A 20,916-nucleotide genomic window follows, 5' to 3' on the forward strand; every position below is an offset into this window, starting at 1 on the left:
TTTCATTGTCTCACAAAATGCAATTGTTCCCTTAAGTATATCTAAGTTTTAAGAATTTTTCTCCCTTCACTATTTCTTTAAGAAACAAAATGGACTGAAATGATCTCTTCCACCATGAGTGAAAATGGGCCAACGTTCACAGTTCCATAATGTTTTTCCAGAAACATTTATGGGATGATTTGAAGAGCGCGTGTTTGTTCTAGTATTATTTAGCCTTGGAAGTGATTTCTGTTTAAAAAAAAAAATCAAGCTGGACCCCTCCCCAACAATAACTCAGCAGTCTGTAGCCACCTTGATCTAGGTTTTCAATCAAGTAGCCCAAAGCATGAACTAGTTTTTCAGGGCCAAAACCTAGACCAATGTGCAAAGTTTGAGAAAGTGAAATTAGCACATGGGACCTACATAAGGGTGAGAAGGGGGAGGAATTTTCCCTCTTAATCCAGTGGCAGGGCACAGAGCACATGCACAGTCCCTGTTTTGCTCTTAGGAATGCAGCATTGCCTGTGGTCCACTTCATATGTCTTTTGGTTAGTGGATCCACATAGTAGCAGAACAACTGGACACCCCTTGTTCCCAGCCCACCCTCTGCACTGCCATGGGAAATGCCTGCTTTGTGGTCCAGAGAGGGTCTGGCATCCCCTTGTAGCATCCATCCAGGACCCTTTGCACACAGTAGTTCCATTGGCTTGGGGGGTTTTCCACTGTCCTTTCACAGGCCCTGGGGATTTGGCCCTTAGTTGATTGTATGTGGAGCCTGTGCGCACAAGGCTGTTGTGATGCTGGGATCTCTTGCAAAACAGCTCTGGCTGTCCTGTCCCCTTTTGAACGGTAGTGCTCCATGTACTGTTGGTTTATAATGTTCTTTATAAAATAACTCTTTGAATGGCCTTACTGAGAGGCCACAACCTGCTGAAGGTTCCCATTGTGCTGTAAGCTATTCATTGGAAGTGGAGGAGGTGGCGGGGGAAATAAAGAACTGGACATTTCCGAATGAGTCTGTGGGTTATGTCCTGGGATGGGGCTCACTGAGCCAGAGTCACTCTGCATAGAGCTAAGGCTGGTGCCATCAAAATGAGTCATTTTCTTCTTCATTAATTTTCTTTCTTTGGCTCTGCGATTCTGGAACCAGATTTTCACCTGCAGAGGAACAAAGGAAAAGGTGTTTCAAGAGCTAACAGAATGTAGTCTGATAATTCAGCTTCTCAGTGTTGTGAGATTTATTTTTTTTTAGAGTCTTATTTTTTGGCCCTTTTATATGTAACATATTTAGGTTTTGTGTACAAAATCTTACTTAAATTCTTATGTTGCATGCATCACTGTGATATCCAAATGCCTGAGACTGCTCTAGTTAATGGTGTGGACTGAACTGGCATGAATAGCCCCAGAGATCAGGGGAGCATACAGGTAGTGTTACAGTCACCTTAGCCCCTGCCTTGGTTGTGCACTGAGTCCAGCTTGGCCAAATCAGAGGATCAGGGCCAATTTACCCAGGGCATTTTTCTCTTCTCACATTCATCAAATTTACAGCAGTGTAACTCTGTTGACTTCAGTGGAGTTGGTCCTGATTTATACCAGTTCCTCAATATGGATTTAGCTGTCTGTTTAGGCACACACATTTGAAAAGTTTGCTCATAATTTAGTAAAATGACCCCAGTTCTTCCACTTTGGACAGAGAAAACAGCCTTTTTTTAAACTTATCTTTCAACCTCCTTTCTTATTAAAAATAATTTTCAGTGACCTATATTCCAGTTTAACTCAGAAATATATCTTTTAATAAGTATTTCTTTACACTGGGTTGACCTCACCTGTTAGGTAAGGAGTGCTAGGCCGAGGCCCACTACAGGATTTGCATAGTATTCTGCTGTGTTCCAGAATAATGCTAATGGTTTATATTTCTGTTGTATCTCTCAAACAGAAGGACCCCGAAGTGCTTTACAAACAGATATAGGCCAAATTCTGCCCTTCAATAGATATGTGCAGACAGTCTATTGAAGTCAATGGGCAATGTGCACACACGTTGAAGGGCAGAATGATAACTACATACTAAATTCATTACTTCACTCACAACTGAAATGCAGCCACCTTCATGGTGAAATGAAGCAATGGTTGAAGAGCATGCTGCAATAACGCTTACAGTTCTTTTAGGGTAGGCAATAAAGTAGGGTTACCATACGTCCTCTTTTTCCCGGACATGTCCGGCTTTTCGGCAGTCAAACCCCCGTCCGGGGGGAATTGCCAAAAAGCGGAACATGTCCGGGAAAATGGCGGCTCTGTTTAAGAGCCCGGCTGCCTGAACGCTACCGGCTTCGGGCAGCCCCGTGCCTGGAGACCCTGCACCGCCGGAGCCCGGGAGGGGAAGTGCCCGGCTGGGGGCGCAGGGTCTGGAGGCACGGGGCTGCCCGAAGCCGGTAGCGCTCGGGCAGCCCGGCTCTTAAACAGAGCCGCGGGGACTGGAGCCTCCAGCCGCCGGGGCTGTGTGTAACTGACACAGTGTCAGTTAAAACAACTCAAATGTCTGGTAGTCAAATACTTGTAACGAATTACTTGCTAACTCGCTGCAGCTCAATACTTATTAATGAAATTTAGGCCTGTTTCTCCACTCCACCATATGTTGTTATTTATACCTTTGTAAATTGAGGGCAGACTGGATGTATAATGCTACCAATCTGATTTGGTAGCTTTTATATCCACTTTGCACATCACAAGGTGCAAAAAGAAGTGGAGAGTCAGGCACATTATTCATTGAATAACTGGAGAAATCTTGATGTGTTTGCAGATAATTTGCAAACAAAATGAGGTGAAATTGTTGAATATATTATCCAACAAGAATTATTCATAGAGCTCAATCAATAAAACTCATAATTCTGTATTTCATTCCCTAGTTTCAGTGCAATGATTAAAGGACCTCCCAGGTAACATGAAATAGAACATATTATGTTAGCCCAAGGAATAATTATGTGCATTGCTCTGTGGGTGATCCAGCTAGACTTCTTATCTCAGTGTCTTGCTTCCTGGGCCAGCTGGGGTTGGAGGTGTTTTAGAGCTAGAGGCCATGTTTCCAGCTCAACTAGTAGGAGGAAGGAAAGGCTGGAAGCACTGCAGGAGCAGTGCACAGCCATTGCAAACACCTGATTTAGGAATGTGACATTGATGGATTCCAGAGCAAACTTTATTCAGCACTTGGCTAGAATATAGAACCTCAAGATTAGAGGATAGAATGGAGGAAATATTGAGAGAGGAGGGAATCCTCAAGTAAATGTAAAGAGGAACCCAGGGGATAAATAAGTACCTTCCTAAATCTACTCGAGCTTGTCAACTGGACTTACTGTATCTAAACCAGTGGTTCCCAAATTTGTTCTGCTGCTTGTGCAGGGAAAGCCCCTGGCGGGCCGGGCTGGTTTGTTTACCTGCTGCGTCCGCAGGTTTGGCCGATCGCGGCACCCAGTGGCTGTGGTTCACTGCTCCAGGCCAATGGGAGCTGCTGGAAGCGGTGGCCAGTACGTCCCTCGGCCCGCGTCGCTTCCCGCAGCTCCCATTGGCCTGGAGCTGCGATCGGCCGAAACTGCGGACGCGGCAGGTACACAAACCGGCCTGGCCCACCAGGGGCTTTCCCTGCACAAACGGTGGAACAAGTTTGGGAACCACTGGTCTAAACTAAGGATGAAATTCTGGCCCCATTGAAGTTAATAGCAAAACTCCCATTGACTTCAGTGGGGCCAAGATTTCACCCTAGGATTTTTTGCTAAATTTTCCCACTAGGGTAGACAAGCCCCCAGGCAGCTGCTGGTGTTTTAAGACCATCTCATCTGTCCCTATTCAGAGTAGGTCTAAACAACACTGCTTAAAAGGCTGCCAGCTGCCAATGCCTTGCCTGCACTTGCACTAGCACCACTACTACCGCAGGTACAGCTGAGTCCATGTTAGCAATGGTGGGAAATGTGGAGATAAGGCCAGTGGGATTAATCACACTTTGCTGAATAAGTTATTGGTTTGTACATTGCAAACAGAGTCCAGCCATGTTGTTTGGTGCTTAGAGACATTATGGCCTTGGCTACACTTACCCGCTAGTTCGACAGCTGGAAATCGAACTTCTGGGTTCGACTTATCGCGTCTAGTCTGGACGCGATAAGTCGAACCCGGAAGTGCTCGCCGTCGACTGCGGTACTCCAGCTCGCCGAGAGGAGTACCGCGGAGTCGACGGGGGAGCCTGCCTGCCGCGTGTGGACCAAGGTAAGTTCGAACTAATTCGAACTAAGGTACTTCGAACTTCAGCTACGTTATTCACGTAGCTGAAGTTGCGTACCTTAGTTCGAATTAGGGGGGTAGTGTAGACCTGGCCTAGGATGCTTGTGTTTTTAACCAGTCTTGTCATCTCCTGATCAACAATAACAATGCATGGGAAATCCGAGTATGCGAGCCATACTCTACCTGTCTCTCGGAAAGTCTTAGATTTGCTGCAAGTTCAGACTTCCTCCTGATTGTAATGTATCTGTTGTAATGAAATTCCTTCTCCAGTTCTAATCTCTGATGATCTGTGTAAACCACCCGGTACTTCTCTCTTGTTCTTGTTTTACCTGTTTTGAAAGAAAAAGACATAGCTTCAAGCGAAAGTTTTTAACTTCAATAGCGAAAAAATTTTCTTGAAAATTCTAGGCCTGATTCTTCTTTCACTTACTCCAGGGTAAATCCATTGACTTCGCAGAGTGAGTGTTGATTTACGCCACAGTTGAATCTGACCCATAGACTTTACTTTTGTTCTTAAGTAAACAGATGACAAATGGATGCTTAGATTTCTTTATCAGCACATTTTGGGGAGGAAGTGTGATTTTGTGGTTAAGGACTGGTAGTTAGGAAATCTGAGTTCTATTCCTAGCTCTGACAGAGACTTTCTCTGTGACCTTAGCTAAGTCACAAAACATCTCCATTGCTCGGTTTCTCTAAAAAGAGATGATACCTGCCTCAAAGTGGGATTTGTGAGGCTTCTTTCACTGTCTATAAAGCACACTGTCTGTCTAGCACTCTTGGTGCTGTAAAAACAATAATGATAATGATTGATATGTGCAGAGTTCTATTACTATATTTTGATAGGTGGCTCTTTTTGTCCCTTGGGTTAAAAGGTGGAGACAAACTGTCTCTGCCTGGACATCCGCGCAAGGAATGGGAGTATGAAAGATTTTCAGTTGAAAATAGATAGCGATTGAGAGAATGATAATGCTTGATGTAGACCATGCTAAAGTTGCAGCATCCAGTGTTTTACTAATCTTGTTACATAAATTCAAGTCTGGGTCCATGACATGGCTGAACAGGGGATTATTAAAAAGTAATTGTGACTGTCAGCACTGAGGACAGATCCAGACATCTGGAATTTCTGTCCATGTGGCTGCAACTTTATTAATTCCATCAGGGTAACTTCTTGGGATAATCAGTCCTATTAGCAGTGAAAAGGAGGAGGACCATAGATGCTCCTTTTGTCACCTCTCTCCCCTCCCCTTTGTCAAAACTTAAATCCAGTCAGAGCATCACAGCCCTAGGGATTATTAACAGGAGTTTAAAACTAAGGCCTTATCAGAGTCTGCATTACCCCAACACTAAACAGCTGCTTAAAACTAAGATCCTCTCAGAGCCTGCATTACTCTCACGGCCCATTTTTATGGCCTGCAACCCAGAACAGCCTACTGTCTGGAGAATGCACTTGCCTGGTATGGCTTATGCTTACTCACAAACCCTTTTCCTAAGAAAGGTGTGTTAATGCCTGATTCTCAGGGAAAAGGGACACTTCCCCAAAATCACCCAAAAAGCTGCAACTTTATTAATTCCATAACAAGACAGCTGCTTGGGGCAGCCAGTCCTAGCAGCAGTAAAAAGGGAGAAGACTATAGATGCTCCCTTTGTCATTGGTCTTCCCCCTTTGTTAATGCTGAAGTCCAGATCATCATGACCCTAGAACCAATCACATTGGTCCCTGACTGGAGCTCCTAGGTGCTACCGCATTACAAATAATGAATAAATAATATTCTGCGTATGCCTATGGATGATACCTGATCTAATGAGTGTGACAGACTTGATTTCTTCTGGGTTCTCTGTTCACCAGGATTGAAGACCACAAGGTCCTACTCTTTGAATTTGGTCTGTTAGCCTCCATGATACATATAGCTCAGCCTTGGGCAAGCACTATGTATTAATAGTGGGCTTTAAGTGATCTGGACATTTCTCATCAAATCTGTAAAATATTAAGACAGGCCTGAACATTTTGGTATGGAAAAATATTTTTGTCCATGTTCATACTTATTATTCATGTTTGTTTAAGAACCACTTTGTCCATAAAGCCAAGAATACTTTACACCAAGTCTGACACCTTCCCCAGGAAAGAGTCACACTGATTCAGCTCTGAGTTACATTGGAATAAATCTGTAGTAACTGCACTGAAGCCAATGTAGATAACACAAGTGTTATGCTGGACTGATAGCAGAGGCAACCCAATCATGCTTATTCCAATAGTCAAGTTAGCTGTCAATTCCAAAATACTACTGACAAAAAACTTAGAGGTCCTGAAAAACAGCAGTAATTCTCTTCAGCCTACATAGATATCAAGTACATTTGTTTTCATTCATTGGAAGTGTAAATTGTTTGTTTAACACATGGTCACCTGTGGTGCTTTAATGCCTTACTTGATATTTTTCAAACTTCTTTTGATCTCTCTAGCCTGTGTTTTTGTTTAGGTTTTTTCCCCTTTAAATGTGAATTTGGGGTCATTCTGTGGAACAAAATGCCTAAAAGGTTTCCCTAAACTCTCCATTGTGGTGTTAAGATGAAGTACACAAAAGAGCTACAAGGTGATCTTATCATGAACTCTATTCACATTCAGAAGCCATAAACAAATATCAGATCTCCTTTTATCTCCAAATGTATTTGATATCTATGTAGGTCGAAGAGAATTGAAATAAGCATGGTTGACCTATCAGTTTCTGATTTTAAGTATTAAACTCTTATTATCCATCAGGAGGAATTTTTATTTGCTTTTTAAACGGAAATAGAAGCTAAATATATTTGCAGAACTCCGCACCTATTTGTCTATACATGTCTTGCGTGTTTATTATCATGCAAACACACTTCTGTTTCTTTTTAAATATGATAGTACTTTATGGTTTCTTTACTGAAGGCAGCAGAAATTTACAAAACTAGTTGGGAAGGGTTGATTTTTAAAAAAGTAAATAATAAGAGCAAACTCTCTATGATTTGCCTGGTGTGGCTTTTGACTTAAATATTCTGCTTTTCCTACATGTTCAGAATCCTTACGCACCCATTGGGAGAGGAGAATATCAGAGCTGAGGGCTGCTGGATGGATCTAAGAAGAGAATGCTTTATTGTCCATTTAAGTCAATCGGACTCTTTCCAATGCCTTTATTGGGAGCTGGGTCGAACCCCCATTATTCATACAGCATTTTTTATTGAGGCTGAAGGATTACATTTTTCATACATTTGCCAAAGCTAAATCAAAACAAACTTCCCAAACCAAAAGTTAACCCCACACCATTTGCGAGATTACGATAGTCCTGTAATTCCATTCATTAAATTTAATGATGTCTCTGGGCCAAATCCTGAGGATCTTGCTCAGTTTTTACGCAGCCAAAATTCCAAGGCTGTGAGGATTTGGCCAATAAACAGCTAAGATGATGCTGTTGGCTTTGTCACAGGCCTTTTGGGGACAATAATTACAATTTCCCCCTCTAAAGCTGAAAAGTAAACTTTAAATCCAACTTTTAGCCAACCCTCCTCATTTTACTCAGGTGAATAGTTTCACTGGAGTCTATGGAACTACACAGGTGAGTCAAGTGAGCAAAGTTTGCCCCATTAGGCTTTTTTTTCTGAGTCTTTTCCTGATGCCAGACTGATGTCGTCAATGTGTGGTATCAATTTAACTAGAGATGTTCTCTCTTGGGGGACTCTGGCATGGAATTGCAAGTGTTTAGACTTGATCTAATAGGCTACCAGAAGTCAGAGGTCTAACCTACATTGTAATATGTCCTCGTAGCAGTAATACATGGATAGCCTGGTTCTGAAAAGCAGCTTAAGTGTAGGGAAGTTTGCCTGAAATTCAAAAATTAGGGTTCACCTGACATTTACGACTTAAACTGCACCTTGCAAAAGGGTTTTTAACAATTCCACAGAGGGAAGGCTAATTACTCTAGCAATTTTTGTGACTCTGGCCAGGATCCAAGTGGGGGGAAGGGAAGAGCTTTCCCATTGGTCATAAAATTCACAGAGCATTTCTTCTGAAGACAATAAAGCTAGGAGAAGGCCTCTTTATTTGCTGTGAAAATCATCACCCTTTCCGGCAATATAACTCCTGAAGAAAAGAGGGAGAAGGAAGAGACAGGGCTGCATATCAAAGCAAAGAGAAGTGTTAAAAGGGTCTGTTGCCTCAATATGACAGATAGGCCTCAAACCCCAAGACAATGTAGCCCAGGGAAGAAAAAAAATACTCTCAGACCTCACAACTAGTTTACAAAGCAAAATAAATTAGCATTAGAACTGGCCCAGGCCCCTTTTTCATTGCCTCGTCTCTCAGCTGTTTAGGGCTTCTGTCTTATGTGAGCTAACATCCTTCATAAAAATCTAGCATCTACCAATGCCTATAGCGAGAGCTAGATCAATACTACAGTATCATATTAGTTATAGAGGCTCATATTCTGGTCTCAGTTACATAGTGCAACTTGTGCCAGAGGGGGATAATGGGTGTACCTGATTGCATGAGAGCAACTGAAATTAGTAGAATGGAGAACACATTCTGGTACAAAATATGTTCAAGAGACACAATTCACATCTGGATTCTTGTATAACCCACTATTTGGGGGTGACTGGATTGGAAGTATTGGTTCAGTCCATTGCAAAGATAGGAGACATTTTCAAAATTCAAATCCAAATCTGGGTTTTGATTTTGCTTGCCCTCAGATCCAGAGTTCTGCTTTGAGCCTGTCTCTAATTATGCCCGGGGTTACTTTAAAGAGTAGTGATAGAAAGGGCCAAACTCATCCTTGGGGTAACTTTACTGACTTCAACAGAGTTATGAAACCAAAGCAATTTTGAATGAATCAAGACAAGGAACACTTTCCCCCATTCTGTATATGACATTCTATAATAGTTAAAATACAGGGCAGCATCTTTCCATTTCAGAAGCAGTACATTGTCCCAAACCTTCATACATGTGTTTGAGTAACTTTACTCCCAGGAGAAGTCCCACTGAGTTAAGTGGGACTACACATATGAGTAAAATTACTTATGTGCTTCAATGCTTCCAGGATCTTGCCCAAAGTATGAACAAAATTCTGCCTCAAATCTGCATGGTGGGTCTTGAGGCTACTACTTTTTTCTTGCTATATGTGCTTGTGGAGATCCATGCCTAGAAGAAGAAGAGCAGCATACTGGAGTCAAGAGACTTTAAGTTCAGCATTTTCTTTGTTTTGTTGACTTCTGTCTCACTTACAATACCTGGATTTTCTACTTTGAATCTATTCTGTTGTTTTATGCTAAAACTCATGGGCCACATTCTGTTCTTGGTTTTGCCAGTATAAACTTGGAGATACTGCACTAAGGTAAACCAAATTAAATCAATTGAATCCAAAGTAGAATTGCTCTCCATTATTTTCATCACTAACCTCTGTTGATTGAGTGGATTCCCTACCCAATATTTTGATTTTTGGATATCAGAAGTGTACAAGCTGTTGAAGGTGTGGGTAGATTTATAAGTGATCAGACCAGGAGAAATCTGCTTTTTGTGGTTCTCTAAAGCCAAGGGAGCAAGGGATGAATTGAAATTCCTACAAGTGTTACATATATTTTTTTATATGCAGTGTTGGTGCTCTCTCATATATTCTTTAGACATTCAGCACCTCGCAAGATTAGGCTTTTAGAAGGAATGTGATTCTTTCCCACAATATTTTCCCCTTTCTAAAGATGTAAGGGATGGGATTTTTATGCCCTTCAAAGATTAGATAATCTCTGTTGGTAGTGCATTTGCCAATGATGCCATCAGCATCTCTCATCATCAGAAAGTGTAGCCTGTGTCTTAAGAAAGCTGTAATTGAACAAGGAAGATATGGGAGTCTTCATGTGCAGGAAATTACAAGCTCTGCCCATAATCAAAGTTTCCCTCCTTCCCCTTCTTTACACCATCAGAAACCCTTCTTATCCCCTTTCTATTTAATGTCAGGTCTTCTCTTCTACCCTACAGCTGTGTAAAGAAATTCACATTGCTGGTGAAACTGCTGGAGAGGCAAGTTTTCACCAGTGTCACAGAAATACTTTTTTGGGGTATGGTTTCACTGCAAATGTGTTGCTATTTTTCTAAAAACAGAAAGTGACCTTTCTACCTCCTCAGTGAAAATGGCAAAATATCTCCATGAAAGTAGTGAAGCCAACTTGTGGTGATTTGTAATGTTTTCCAGGATGGATTTTCTTCCACCTTCCATCAAAAATGGATCCTTGATCATACCTGTGAATACTTTTGAAAATATGGGGGCAGCGTCCATTTTTTTCCACATAAAGCATCCTACAGTGATAATTGGCCTGGCTTTGTTCTGCGCTCTGAGTGGTAATTTTTTGCAGGGCAGGGAGATAAATGAGAGGAGCCTTGCTCCAGCTATATCATTGGATAAAATATTGAATATTTAATATTCAGCATTTTCTCCTTGGAATTGCCCTTGAGCCTTTTTTTGAAGTCTAACACATTTTTTTCCCCTTCTGCATGCTCAATACGTTCATCCGTGCAAAGACCAAGCACTCAATCCTGCACCCACTGCAGTCAATGAGATTTTGGCATTGACGGTGGGTGCTGGCTCAGAACCCAATCCCTCCAGTTCTAAAGCCTGTAGGAGAAGGCATTACAGATCAAAACGAAGCATGTCTTCCAGTTTGAGAATGGTGGATCACAGTCAGATTATCTCCCCCCATGGTAATGCATTCTAGCACCACAAGATTTATAGGCTGGCCCCTAATATTAAATACTAAAACCAGATTTTCCATTGGTGCAGCATAGTTCCTTTGACTTGACTTTACACCAGCAGAGGACCTGGTATTAATATTTCTTAAAAAAAAATGGCTTCAATTAAGAGTATGTTGCAATCCTTTTTTTCCCTTTCTAGGTCCGTAGTAATGACAGGAATGAAGAACAAAAGATGGAAAGACCAGCAGGGGATAAGAGAAGAATAGAAAATAGGTTAAACATTTTCCTTCAGCATTCATCAGGCCATGAGTCCAGAAAACAACAAGGAAAACCCACCACAAAATCACTGTAGGGTCCACACTTGTGGCCTTTACTCACATGTGTGGACTGCTCATGTGAGTGATCCGAATACAAGTAGCTCTGCTGACTTTAAAGGGACTTACTAACAGGAATAATTCTTGCAGGATTGCAAGGTCATCTTGCAAAAATCATCTTGCGCTGTAATATAATTGTCTCCATAATTAAATTGTATCGTTATAGGACACAGCATTTAACTATATTGTTATAGTTTCATAGCATTTAAACAGCAAATAGTAATTTATTCATCTGATTCATTTTTTCCACTGGCTGAGGGACTGTAGGTAAGTCAGCCTCTGAGCCTCAGGTTTTCCATCTGTAAAATAGGGATAATTCGCTTACCTACGTCACAGGGTGTTAGGTTTCTAATTAAACAATGGGCCTGATCCTGCAGTCCTCGCTTAGGCAAAACAACTCTTGAAATCAGTGGTGATTTTAGCCTACAGAGACTGCAGGGTCAGGATCAGTGTACAAGGCTTTGAGGGTGTAAAGTGTAATGGATTCGATCCTACAAAGTACTGAGCTCTCTGATCCCGATCCAGCAAAGCTCTTGAACGTGTGTAACAGGACTACTCGTGTGCTCCAGGGTAATAGGGACACTCATGCTCAAAATTAAGCACATGCTGAAGTGCTTTATTGAATCAGGGCCTATAAGTGTTGTGTGCTGCTGCTGTTAATTTTAATCCTGCTGGAAAACTGGGAAAAATTTGCTCTTCTGAAAACAAAGACAAGAAGAAACATGATTAGGGCTAGAGTAAGGGCCCCACTTAGAAAGCTGTTGTATCTGAGCTGAACTTTCCTGCTTAAAAAATAATTAGTAAAGGGAAGAGGCGGCAGGAAAGAAAACCTGTTGTTTTGATACTATTGTTCAGAATGAAGCAAATCTTTGATGAGAACCTGAGGACCTGATCCAATACCCATTAAGTCAATAGAAAGGCTCCCACTGAATATTAGTGGGAGTTAGATCCCCATAGGCATTTAGGCCAGATCCTCAGAGATATTTAGGCACTTAATTCCCATTTATTTTAATGGGAGTTATGCTCCTAAATACCTTTGAGGATTTGGGCCTTGGATAATAATTATTGTATCTTTGCAAGGCCTGATCCTGCGAAGTGCTGAACACCCTCAACTCCTTTTAAACACATAAAAGTTGAGGGTGCTCAGTGGCTTGTAGAACCAGGTGCTGTAGAGTGGAGAAAGATGTTAGCACTTAGCAGCACCCTGAATTCCTACTAGGTGTCTATGCCTCAGATGAGTGCGATGCACCTTATAGGATTGGGCCCTGGCAGGACGAGTGTGAAAGAGCTTAAGGTTTGCTAGTTATGGATGATCAGAATGTTATTGTTTGTTATTTATAATACAAGACCCACAGTATGTTAGGCACTGCAAAGCCAGATAAGGAGACAAGGTCCTGTCCCAAAGAGCTTGCCGTCTAAAAAGACAGTAATAAAAATGAAGGTGGGGCTCAGGGGAAGAAAGGAAAAGCAGTGTGGGGTCTGGTGAGTTCCACAATTCTGGCTGGGGGTGGAGCAAGAGGGGATTATTTTATTTGGAATAGGTTTTCCCGCCATCTGGTGCTTTAGCTCCAACTCTCTGTAGCTCTATATCCTTGATAGCTTTTCTTAGCCTCTCACAGGGGCTTGTGGCAACCTGGATTGTTACTTTGGGAGACATAGTGTCACTTTTAGATTTGAGCCCCTATACTGAAAACACTTATGAGTAATCTCATTGCCTTCCCTGGGACTATTCACAAATAGGATGCACTATGCTGAGGCATAATGGCAGGATTAGGCCCCGGTTTGCGTTTTAGTTAGGGAATGGTGAGTCAGAAGCAAATATGACTTTAAAAGAACCTGGTGCATATATTTATTTTTAGGGGTTGAACTGTGCTGTCCTTACTCACCCAGAGTAGTACCCTACTCCACAAATTGTCCCATTGATTTCAGTGGGCTTACACATGGCATTAGAGACTATTCAGCATTAATAAGCATATCACAGTCTGGCTTTAGGAAATCTGATGCATCATTTCAATGTAGGATTTTCAGTATTTCTTTTGACTGGTGATTTAAGATTTCTTTTTTGTTTTTACCCCAAAATTGACAGTTTTAATTCCTACTTAAAAAACCCTCAACATTAGTAGTGCATGGGGCAGAGACTGGGAGAGGAGAAAAGGAAATTTCATGAACTGCAACTGATTGAAGGACTCTGAGCACCTCCAAGAGGTAGTGAGGCCAATGGGAGCCAAGGGTGCTCAGCACTTCACCGGATCAGGTGCCTTTACAATTAACTTTTTCTTAGTTCTTTCCAGGCAGCCTTTTTGCTTCATTTTTGCTTTTTGCTTTTCTCAATGCTTCATGACTTAATTTTATGCATTAGATGGTAAGTGCAATCTATTGCTTTTACTTGCTCACTATTATAAATCAGAAATTGACATGTCAAGGTATTTGACTAGCTGTGTAACCATGGATGTCTGTATTCCTGCCTTTTCTAAGACACCCTCTATAATGTGAAGCAAGCCTTTTCATCCACTCTCATTTATTCACTTTTGAAATGCTAATTTTTTTAAAGGAGCTATGGTATTGACTCTGTGCTAGGGGCATGATACTGCAGATCTTATTGACTCCAGTGGGCCTACTTACCTGAGTAAGGTCTGCAGGGCCGGAGAGAGCATTTCTGTTATAATCCCTGTTTCTGACCCATTTCCAAATATATAGTTTTGGCCTGCATTTTTTCATGCTTACTATGAGACCAGAAGAAAATTAATATGGAAAGTTACAAAAAAACATTCAATGCTTTTAAAACACTTATGATCTTTAAGAGTCTCACTGAAATCCTATTCTTAAATGATCCAGATACTCCATTTCACATTTTATCACAAATGGAGTAACTTCCCTGCATTGAGCAGTTTTTTACGGCCCAAAGAGATTGCTTCCCATGTGCCCCAATACTAAAAATTAGGAATGGCAATGTAATAAATCAGCATGTGATCAAAGACATCATTCAAAAGCAGAATCAATATTTAGTTGATAGTAAAAGAACCCATCAAAATGATCAGGATTCTTCGTCTCACTGCATACTTCCCAGCTTTTCTTATGAACTAGGAACTGGGCAAAAAAAGTGAAAGCTCTTCTCAGCATAAACCTCAGCACCCACATACCTGTGGAAGTGGATTGCACCGTTTTCCTCATCCATTCATAAGAGCTGTGCCTTTGACTGTTGGGAGAGATTTGCTCTGTGTTAATTGTACCTACAGGAGGTAAAACCCCAGATCCAGCAGGATTCAGGGAATTGTAATCAGCAGAGCTGTAGGAGATCTGCCCAGGAGACGAGCCATTGATTTGTGCAGCAGTAACTGTGCTGGAGGGTCCTGGGCCATAAGTATTCCAATCCTCCCTTTGCGTGCCATAGTGAGATCCCCAAGCTCCCGAAGACTGTCCTTGGTTGTCCATACTTGGCACATGATGATATCCCATGTAATCTGAATAGGATGGAGTGGAGACAAAGTTTTGCACTGGCAGGTTGTTGTTGTTGTTGCTGCACCTTACGGATCCTGGATACATGCTGGTTTCTTTATCCAAAAGATAACTCACGTACATGATGCTCATAGCCTGGCTTTGTCTTGCCAGGACATCCTGCTCCTCACAGTGTTTGTTTGATCTCTTCCTGCCTTCCTCTTTCTTTCTCTCTCTTTTCTAGCCCCAACTGGCTCTATAAATGACTCATGCTAGCCCTGATGTCTCTTTACTACACATGATTAACAATGGTGTTACCAGGTGCTGGTAGTAACAGTTTACTAAGGTTCTGCCTGATGTCACAGATAACTGCCTGCCCCAAAATTACATTTGCATTCAAATGAAGGGCTGACCATCCAGGCAGCCCCACCTTGCTGCTAGTTCTGGTGCTTCCTTTCTCACAGATCTTTTATGTATCCACCCTGGTCCCATCCCCTTTAATACACTCTGACCTGCCTTACTCTTGGAGCCATGTTGCACACATAATTAACCTAATACGTTCTTAGAAAGCTAAAGAAATAAGCTGGTTGAACACTAAGTGGTTTCTAAAGGAGTTTTTATATGAATACACTGAAAAATACAGGAAAATATGAGTAAGGAAATGTTCACCACTGTTGTTATTATTTGTTTCATGCCTACAGTATGCTCGGTACTGCACACAGCACAGGGGAAGACGGGTCCATACCATAAGGAGCTCGGAAACAGAATTAGAGTTGAGGCTCTAAGGCTATGTCTACACCAGCGAGCTTACAGCGGCACAGTTGTACCGATGCAGCTGCGCTGCTGTAAGATCTCTCGTGTAACCACCCCAATGAGCGGCCACCGACATAGCGCTGTGCACACTGCCACTTATGCCAATGAAACTTATATCATTCAGGGGTGTGGGTGTTTTTTCACACCCCATAAGTGGTAGTGCTGACATAAGTGGTAGTGTAGAGATGGCCTAAGTTACATTTGTCTAAAACCAGATATCTGTCAGTTCAATAGTTCCTTCTCTGGTAAAGAGCCAGAATGTTCAATGCCAAAAATTCTCTTTTATATTGAAATCCGAGGGCTACACTATACAACACTTACTCAGTTGGCTCATACAAGCTGTCTCATTGACTTCAGTCCTTACTCAGGTTGGTTAGTACTCACAAACAACAGCAGTTCTATTCGTTCTAACCCGTATCACATTGGGTACATCTATACTTACCTCCGGGTCCGGCGGTCAGCAATCGATCTTCTGGGTTCGATCCCGGAAGTGCTTGCCGTCGACGCCGATACTCCTGCTCCGTGAGAGGAGTATGCGGAGTCGATGGGGGAGCCTGCCTGCCGCGTCTGGACCCGCGGTAAGTTCGAACTAAGGTACTTCGACTTCAGCTATGTTATTCACGTAGCTGAAGTTGCATATCTTAGTTCGAAGTGCAGGGTTAGTGTGGACCAGGCCAATTGTTAAGGATATACACAAGAAGACATAGTGTTTACTCACATGACTAGTCCCCTTGATGTCAGTGAGTCTATTCCTAGGTGTAAATGCTTAGCTGTTGTGAATAAGGATTGTGTAATCACACCCAGAAGTTTAACAGAAAGACACTCTGTTAAGATTCAGAGGAGCCCCAAATTTGCCATCACCTCCACATAAGTTGCAATTGCTTATCTCTAATTTCCCTAAATAAATCCTGTTTTAGTGCTCTTTGGGCCATATTCTGATACCATTACTCACAATGAGTAGCATCTTACCCCATAAACATCAATAAGTGTAGTAGAATCTGGCCCTTTGTCTTTGAAAAAAAACTGTATGAACAGCTCCACTGTCATGAGCAACCATACAATAACACACCTATATGGTATTAATAGAGCAAAACAATGCAATTAAAAAAATTCCCACTTTTAAGCTTCTAAGGAACTGTTTATAATCAACAGTGAGGGAGAGGGGATAGATTTTTATAAATGAGGTGAAACACCTCGGCATTGTCCCTTATGAAAATACATTGTATTTTAGTTTTTGGGAAAGCAGGGTCCCCTTTAATGATGTGATACTTAATTGCACCGTTATTAATGAGCTGACATGTTAAAGGGATATGTCTATTAAACAGGTGCAAAGTATAATGACTTCTTCCTTTGTTCAGAGGTGTATTTTTTCTTTAAGGGTCTTTTGCACTTTGACACTGTTTAAACTTACAGGTCCCTCCTTCTGGTTCCCAGAAGGAAAGAATCTCATCACACACCTGACAACACCTCTGCAGTTTCCTCTTATGAGAGATCAATAGCCTCAGGCCCTGGCCACATTAGGTCTTGGATCTGTGTTTGTGAGAATCTTTTTAGAATACGTTAGTAGTGCTGGGTGAGTGGTGCAAACTATTTCCCATGAATATTTGTTAAAAATGTTAAATTCATTCACTTCTGCAGCCATGTGCCCCTTTGCAGTTTGCTTCCTGTTAGTGTGTGCATCACTGTTTGTTGAAAAGGAATTTATAAAATCCTGGGGGCAAATGTTTGCAGAAATTAAATTTTGTATTTGTGCACATGCGTATTTATTTATTGTATTATCATCACACCTAGGAGCCCCAGTGATACACCAGATCCCATTGTGCTAGGTGCTGTACAATCACAGAACAAAATGGCTCTTAAACTCATCCAATTAGCTCAGGTACCCATGTGAGTTATTTGGCCATCAAATTTAACCAATAGGTATCCAATAGTTGCACAGAACTGTTCTTGATCAATCCAGAGAGTTAAAGGAAAACAGAGAGAAATGAATAATGAATACATTTGAGGAAATGGATCTGGATAATCCGCAAACACAAAAAGAGGTCAAACTTGTTAAATAAATGATGGCTTATGGGTCAATCATTCATCTGTACATGGCAGAGCCCTGAACATGTTGTTATATGACACTTGATCCATCCATGTGGGTGGCAGGCATGTCAGCGGGACTCCGCGCACTGGTATAAAATCCATCTGTATGCTTTAGAGTTCCTTGTATAGATGGATTCAAGCTGTATTGTGGAACCATGTTACAGTCCTGGGGCATACTTCTCTGCTGTTCTAGGCTGACACAGCTCCATAAAGTCAGTGGAGCTGTGCCAATTTATACCATAAGAGAAATCGGCTCCTGTTGGGAGAGAATATGTTTATAATCCAGTTTGGTTTTATCTTTACGAGCAAGATCAAGCCATATTAATTTCTCTCTCTAATTACCTTTCTGGTGTTTCTAGGGTGCCAATCATTACAGTATCAACATATTTTAAACCTAAAACATGATTAGGACCTGATTCTGTCAACTTCCTTCATGGATTTCTCTAGTGCAGGGGTCGGCAACCTTTCAGAAGTGGTGTGCCGAGTCTTCATTTATTCACTCTAATTTAAGGTTTCACGTGCCAGTAATACATTTTAACGTTTTTAGAAGGTCTCTTTCTATAAGTCTATAATATATAACTAAACTATTGTATGTAAAGTAAATAAGGTTTTCAAAATGTTTAAGAAGCTTCATTTAAAATTAAATAAAAATGCAGAGCCCCCCGGACCGGTGGCCAGGACCCGGGCAGCGTGAGTGCCACTGAAAATCAGCTCGCGTGCCACCTTCGGCATGCATGCCATAGGTTGCCTACCCCTGCTCTAGTGTGTTTGACTCCCCCTTCCAGTACCTTGGAAACAATTTTAGAACCTAGTCAATGAGAGTTGTGGGCACTTAATAGCTGTGAGGATAGGGTCCTTAGTGAAATGGCTCCACAGAAAGCTTGCTTGCTCTTTGCCGGAACTTCATTTAAGTTTCCTTTCCTCTAAAAAAAAATCCCACCTATTTTTGTACCCCTCCTCTTAAAAAACACACACAACATAACCCCCTCAAATGCAGGGGTAACAATAAATCAGCCAGAGGAAGGAGCAGCAGCTGGAGTGGAGCTCATTTACAGTAGCATTAGTCCCAGCCCTCCAGTTGCTTTAGTATGTGTATTCAGCATTATAGCCCTGTAACCCTTAGGAATATAATAAAGTAATGGCCCAAACACTGCAGGGCAGATTGGCCTCAGCAGCATAGTTTGGATTGTGATCTGCTCTTCCGCAATATTCTGGAATATTTGGTTTCCTAGACTATAGCAATGTTACAATTCTCTACACTACTGTCGTAACATTGTAAAAGAAAGTTGTTTCGGATCATACTGGTGATAGCATGGCTGGCTTATTTGTAGTCCCATTTGTTATCATCATTCTATATTTTTATAAGTAAGGAAATATAAAATTCTTTAGCCAATGCCAATCTTTTAAAGCAAAAGAGTTAAGGAAAAATGAGGTTTCCCATCAGTCTGTTTTTGTCACTCTTAAATCTGGAGTTCCTACATGATGTAGTATAAAGATCACTGACTTGTATATAATGTTTTTTTTAATCAATCACTTTATCTGTTATGATAATAACTCCCTGTTTTATAAACTGGGAATAATGAGGCTTTCCACTTTCTGTTCTAGTTTTGCAACCTGACTCCCAGAATCAGAAGCAAAGAGCAGCCTGTGTCTAGATAAATACATTCCTATTGTTTATTCCTGCATTTTTCTGTGTCTTTGTTGTGTCACACACCTATATTTTTATTTTCTGTTGGATTTTAGTTTATGTAGAGATATGTAGACATATCTGTGTATTTTTATCTTACCAAAAATTGCTCACACGTAGTATAACACTTCATGAAAATCTGTCATGCTGAGAAAAATAGTTTTGGTTTAAGCTAAGAATTTTTAAAACAAAAAATACATAACGTCAAAGGGAAAACAGAAAGACAAAAGATAATGCAGGAAATAGTCAGCCTGAAAGAGTTCCCTGCCACTATATAGTTTCTCGATGAAACAGTATGTGAATCTATTTAGTTATGGTGTACTAATACAATACATCTAAACATTGATAACAACAAGAATCCCAATTCACTTCACAGAGAGAGTCAACAGATAATGTTTTTTTAGCCCACTTGAGTTAGCCAAAGTTTCTGAGGCTCTAAGACTTGATGCTGTTTAGAGAGAGGCTCCTATCTGGGAATTGAACAGTTCAAAGTTTGGGGAATTTTGGATCCAGGGTTTTAGTTCAGCCACTTGCAAATTTCAGATCCATGTGTGGATTCTGAACTCCTCCCCTCCAAATTTGAGACCATTTGGATGTGGGGCTTTGCTTCAAGTGTTCTTTGTTCAGTGATTTTTATATTGTTTTGGGGTGCTGAATGGCATTGATTCAGATATATTTGACTCCTGAGGCTTCTCCTGATGAGCGTCTGTTCTGACACCATCTGGGAGTCCCTCTGTTGTGCTCTGTGTTGGTGGGTGATCGTGCTTTCATTGCATCTGTTCCTAGGGCACTAGCTTCCTGCCCCCTACACATACCACTCAACCCAAAATAGGCTGGTTAATCAAGCAGTAAGTCACCACGTTACTGTATGCAGTAACGAAGATCGCTTCAGTATCTCATCTTGAAAACAGAGCACCTTTCCCCTATAGTTTCCCACCCGAAAACCGCCAACCTTGATTAAACAAACAAAAAAAGGGATGAAAATCCAAACCTGATGCATTGTGCAATGTCTGTCATCTGTCCAGTAGTGGAGGGATCTTTAAGGGAAGCAGATATAGTGCAGCCTCTTTCCAACCAGATGATAATTTATCCACAATTCCTATCAGAGCTGGGTTTGGCTTCTGAGGTGCCTGCGGCGTAAGATATGAATGAGGTTTTTGCATTGAACTATGCAACTTCCACACCTGGTGGATCAGGAACTCAGGCTTAAACCTTCTAGGAACATACTTTATCCTCCATCATTGTGAAAAACTCCCATAGATGATGCTAGGATTTCTGCACCAAGAATCAGTGATGTTTCATATATGTCTAGTAAAGTTGACCTGGGCCTTGTAAAATCTAGTAAAACATTGGTTGGTTTTTCCACTGAAGAAAGAGCATGTCTGTTTAGTATGGTGACCCTTCCAGCTATTCATAGCCATATCTCACCACTGGTAGAGCCTGCTGTTCTGCCTCTAAGCAGATATGGTTAGATTTAATGGGAATATATCATTAAAATCCCCTTTTTGCATGGGCAGTATTTGTTCTGATACCTTGTATGGGGGAAGATATTGATCTGGTATTCGGGGAAATGTGAG

At 41.4% G+C, this 20,916-nt stretch overlaps 1 protein-coding gene across 1 annotated transcript; it reads right to left on the minus strand.

The window, feature by feature from the left end:
- Positions 1-888: 888 nt before the first annotated feature.
- Positions 889-14,904, minus strand: LOC117883192 (homeobox protein CDX-1-like). Its single transcript, XM_034782280.1, has 3 exons — positions 14,457-14,904; positions 4,429-4,574; positions 889-1,137 (listed from the first exon to the last, which is right to left on the minus strand). The coding sequence occupies exons 1-3, from the start codon at positions 14,902-14,904 to the stop codon at positions 889-891; spliced, it is 843 nt and encodes a 280-aa protein (XP_034638171.1).
- Between the last annotated feature and the right edge of the window lie 6,012 nt (positions 14,905-20,916).

This window comes from Trachemys scripta, chromosome 9 (genome assembly GCF_013100865.1).
Source record: "Trachemys scripta elegans isolate TJP31775 chromosome 9, CAS_Tse_1.0, whole genome shotgun sequence".
NCBI classification, from domain to species: Eukaryota; Metazoa; Chordata; order Testudines; family Emydidae; genus Trachemys; species Trachemys scripta.

Excerpts from the sequence above, each read along its gene's own strand:
- LOC117883192 (XM_034782280.1), bottom strand. The coding sequence starts at position 14,904 with ATGAGCATCATGTACGTGAGTTATCTTTTGGATAAAGAAACCAGCATG. Across the intron at positions 4,575-14,456 it reads GGTGCAATCCACTTCCACAG|GTAAAACAAGAACAAGAGAG; the intron begins GTATGTGGGTGC and ends CTTTCAAAACAG. Across the intron at positions 1,138-4,428 it reads TAAGACTTTCCGAGAGACAG|GTGAAAATCTGGTTCCAGAA; the intron begins GTAGAGTATGGC and ends GTTCCTCTGCAG.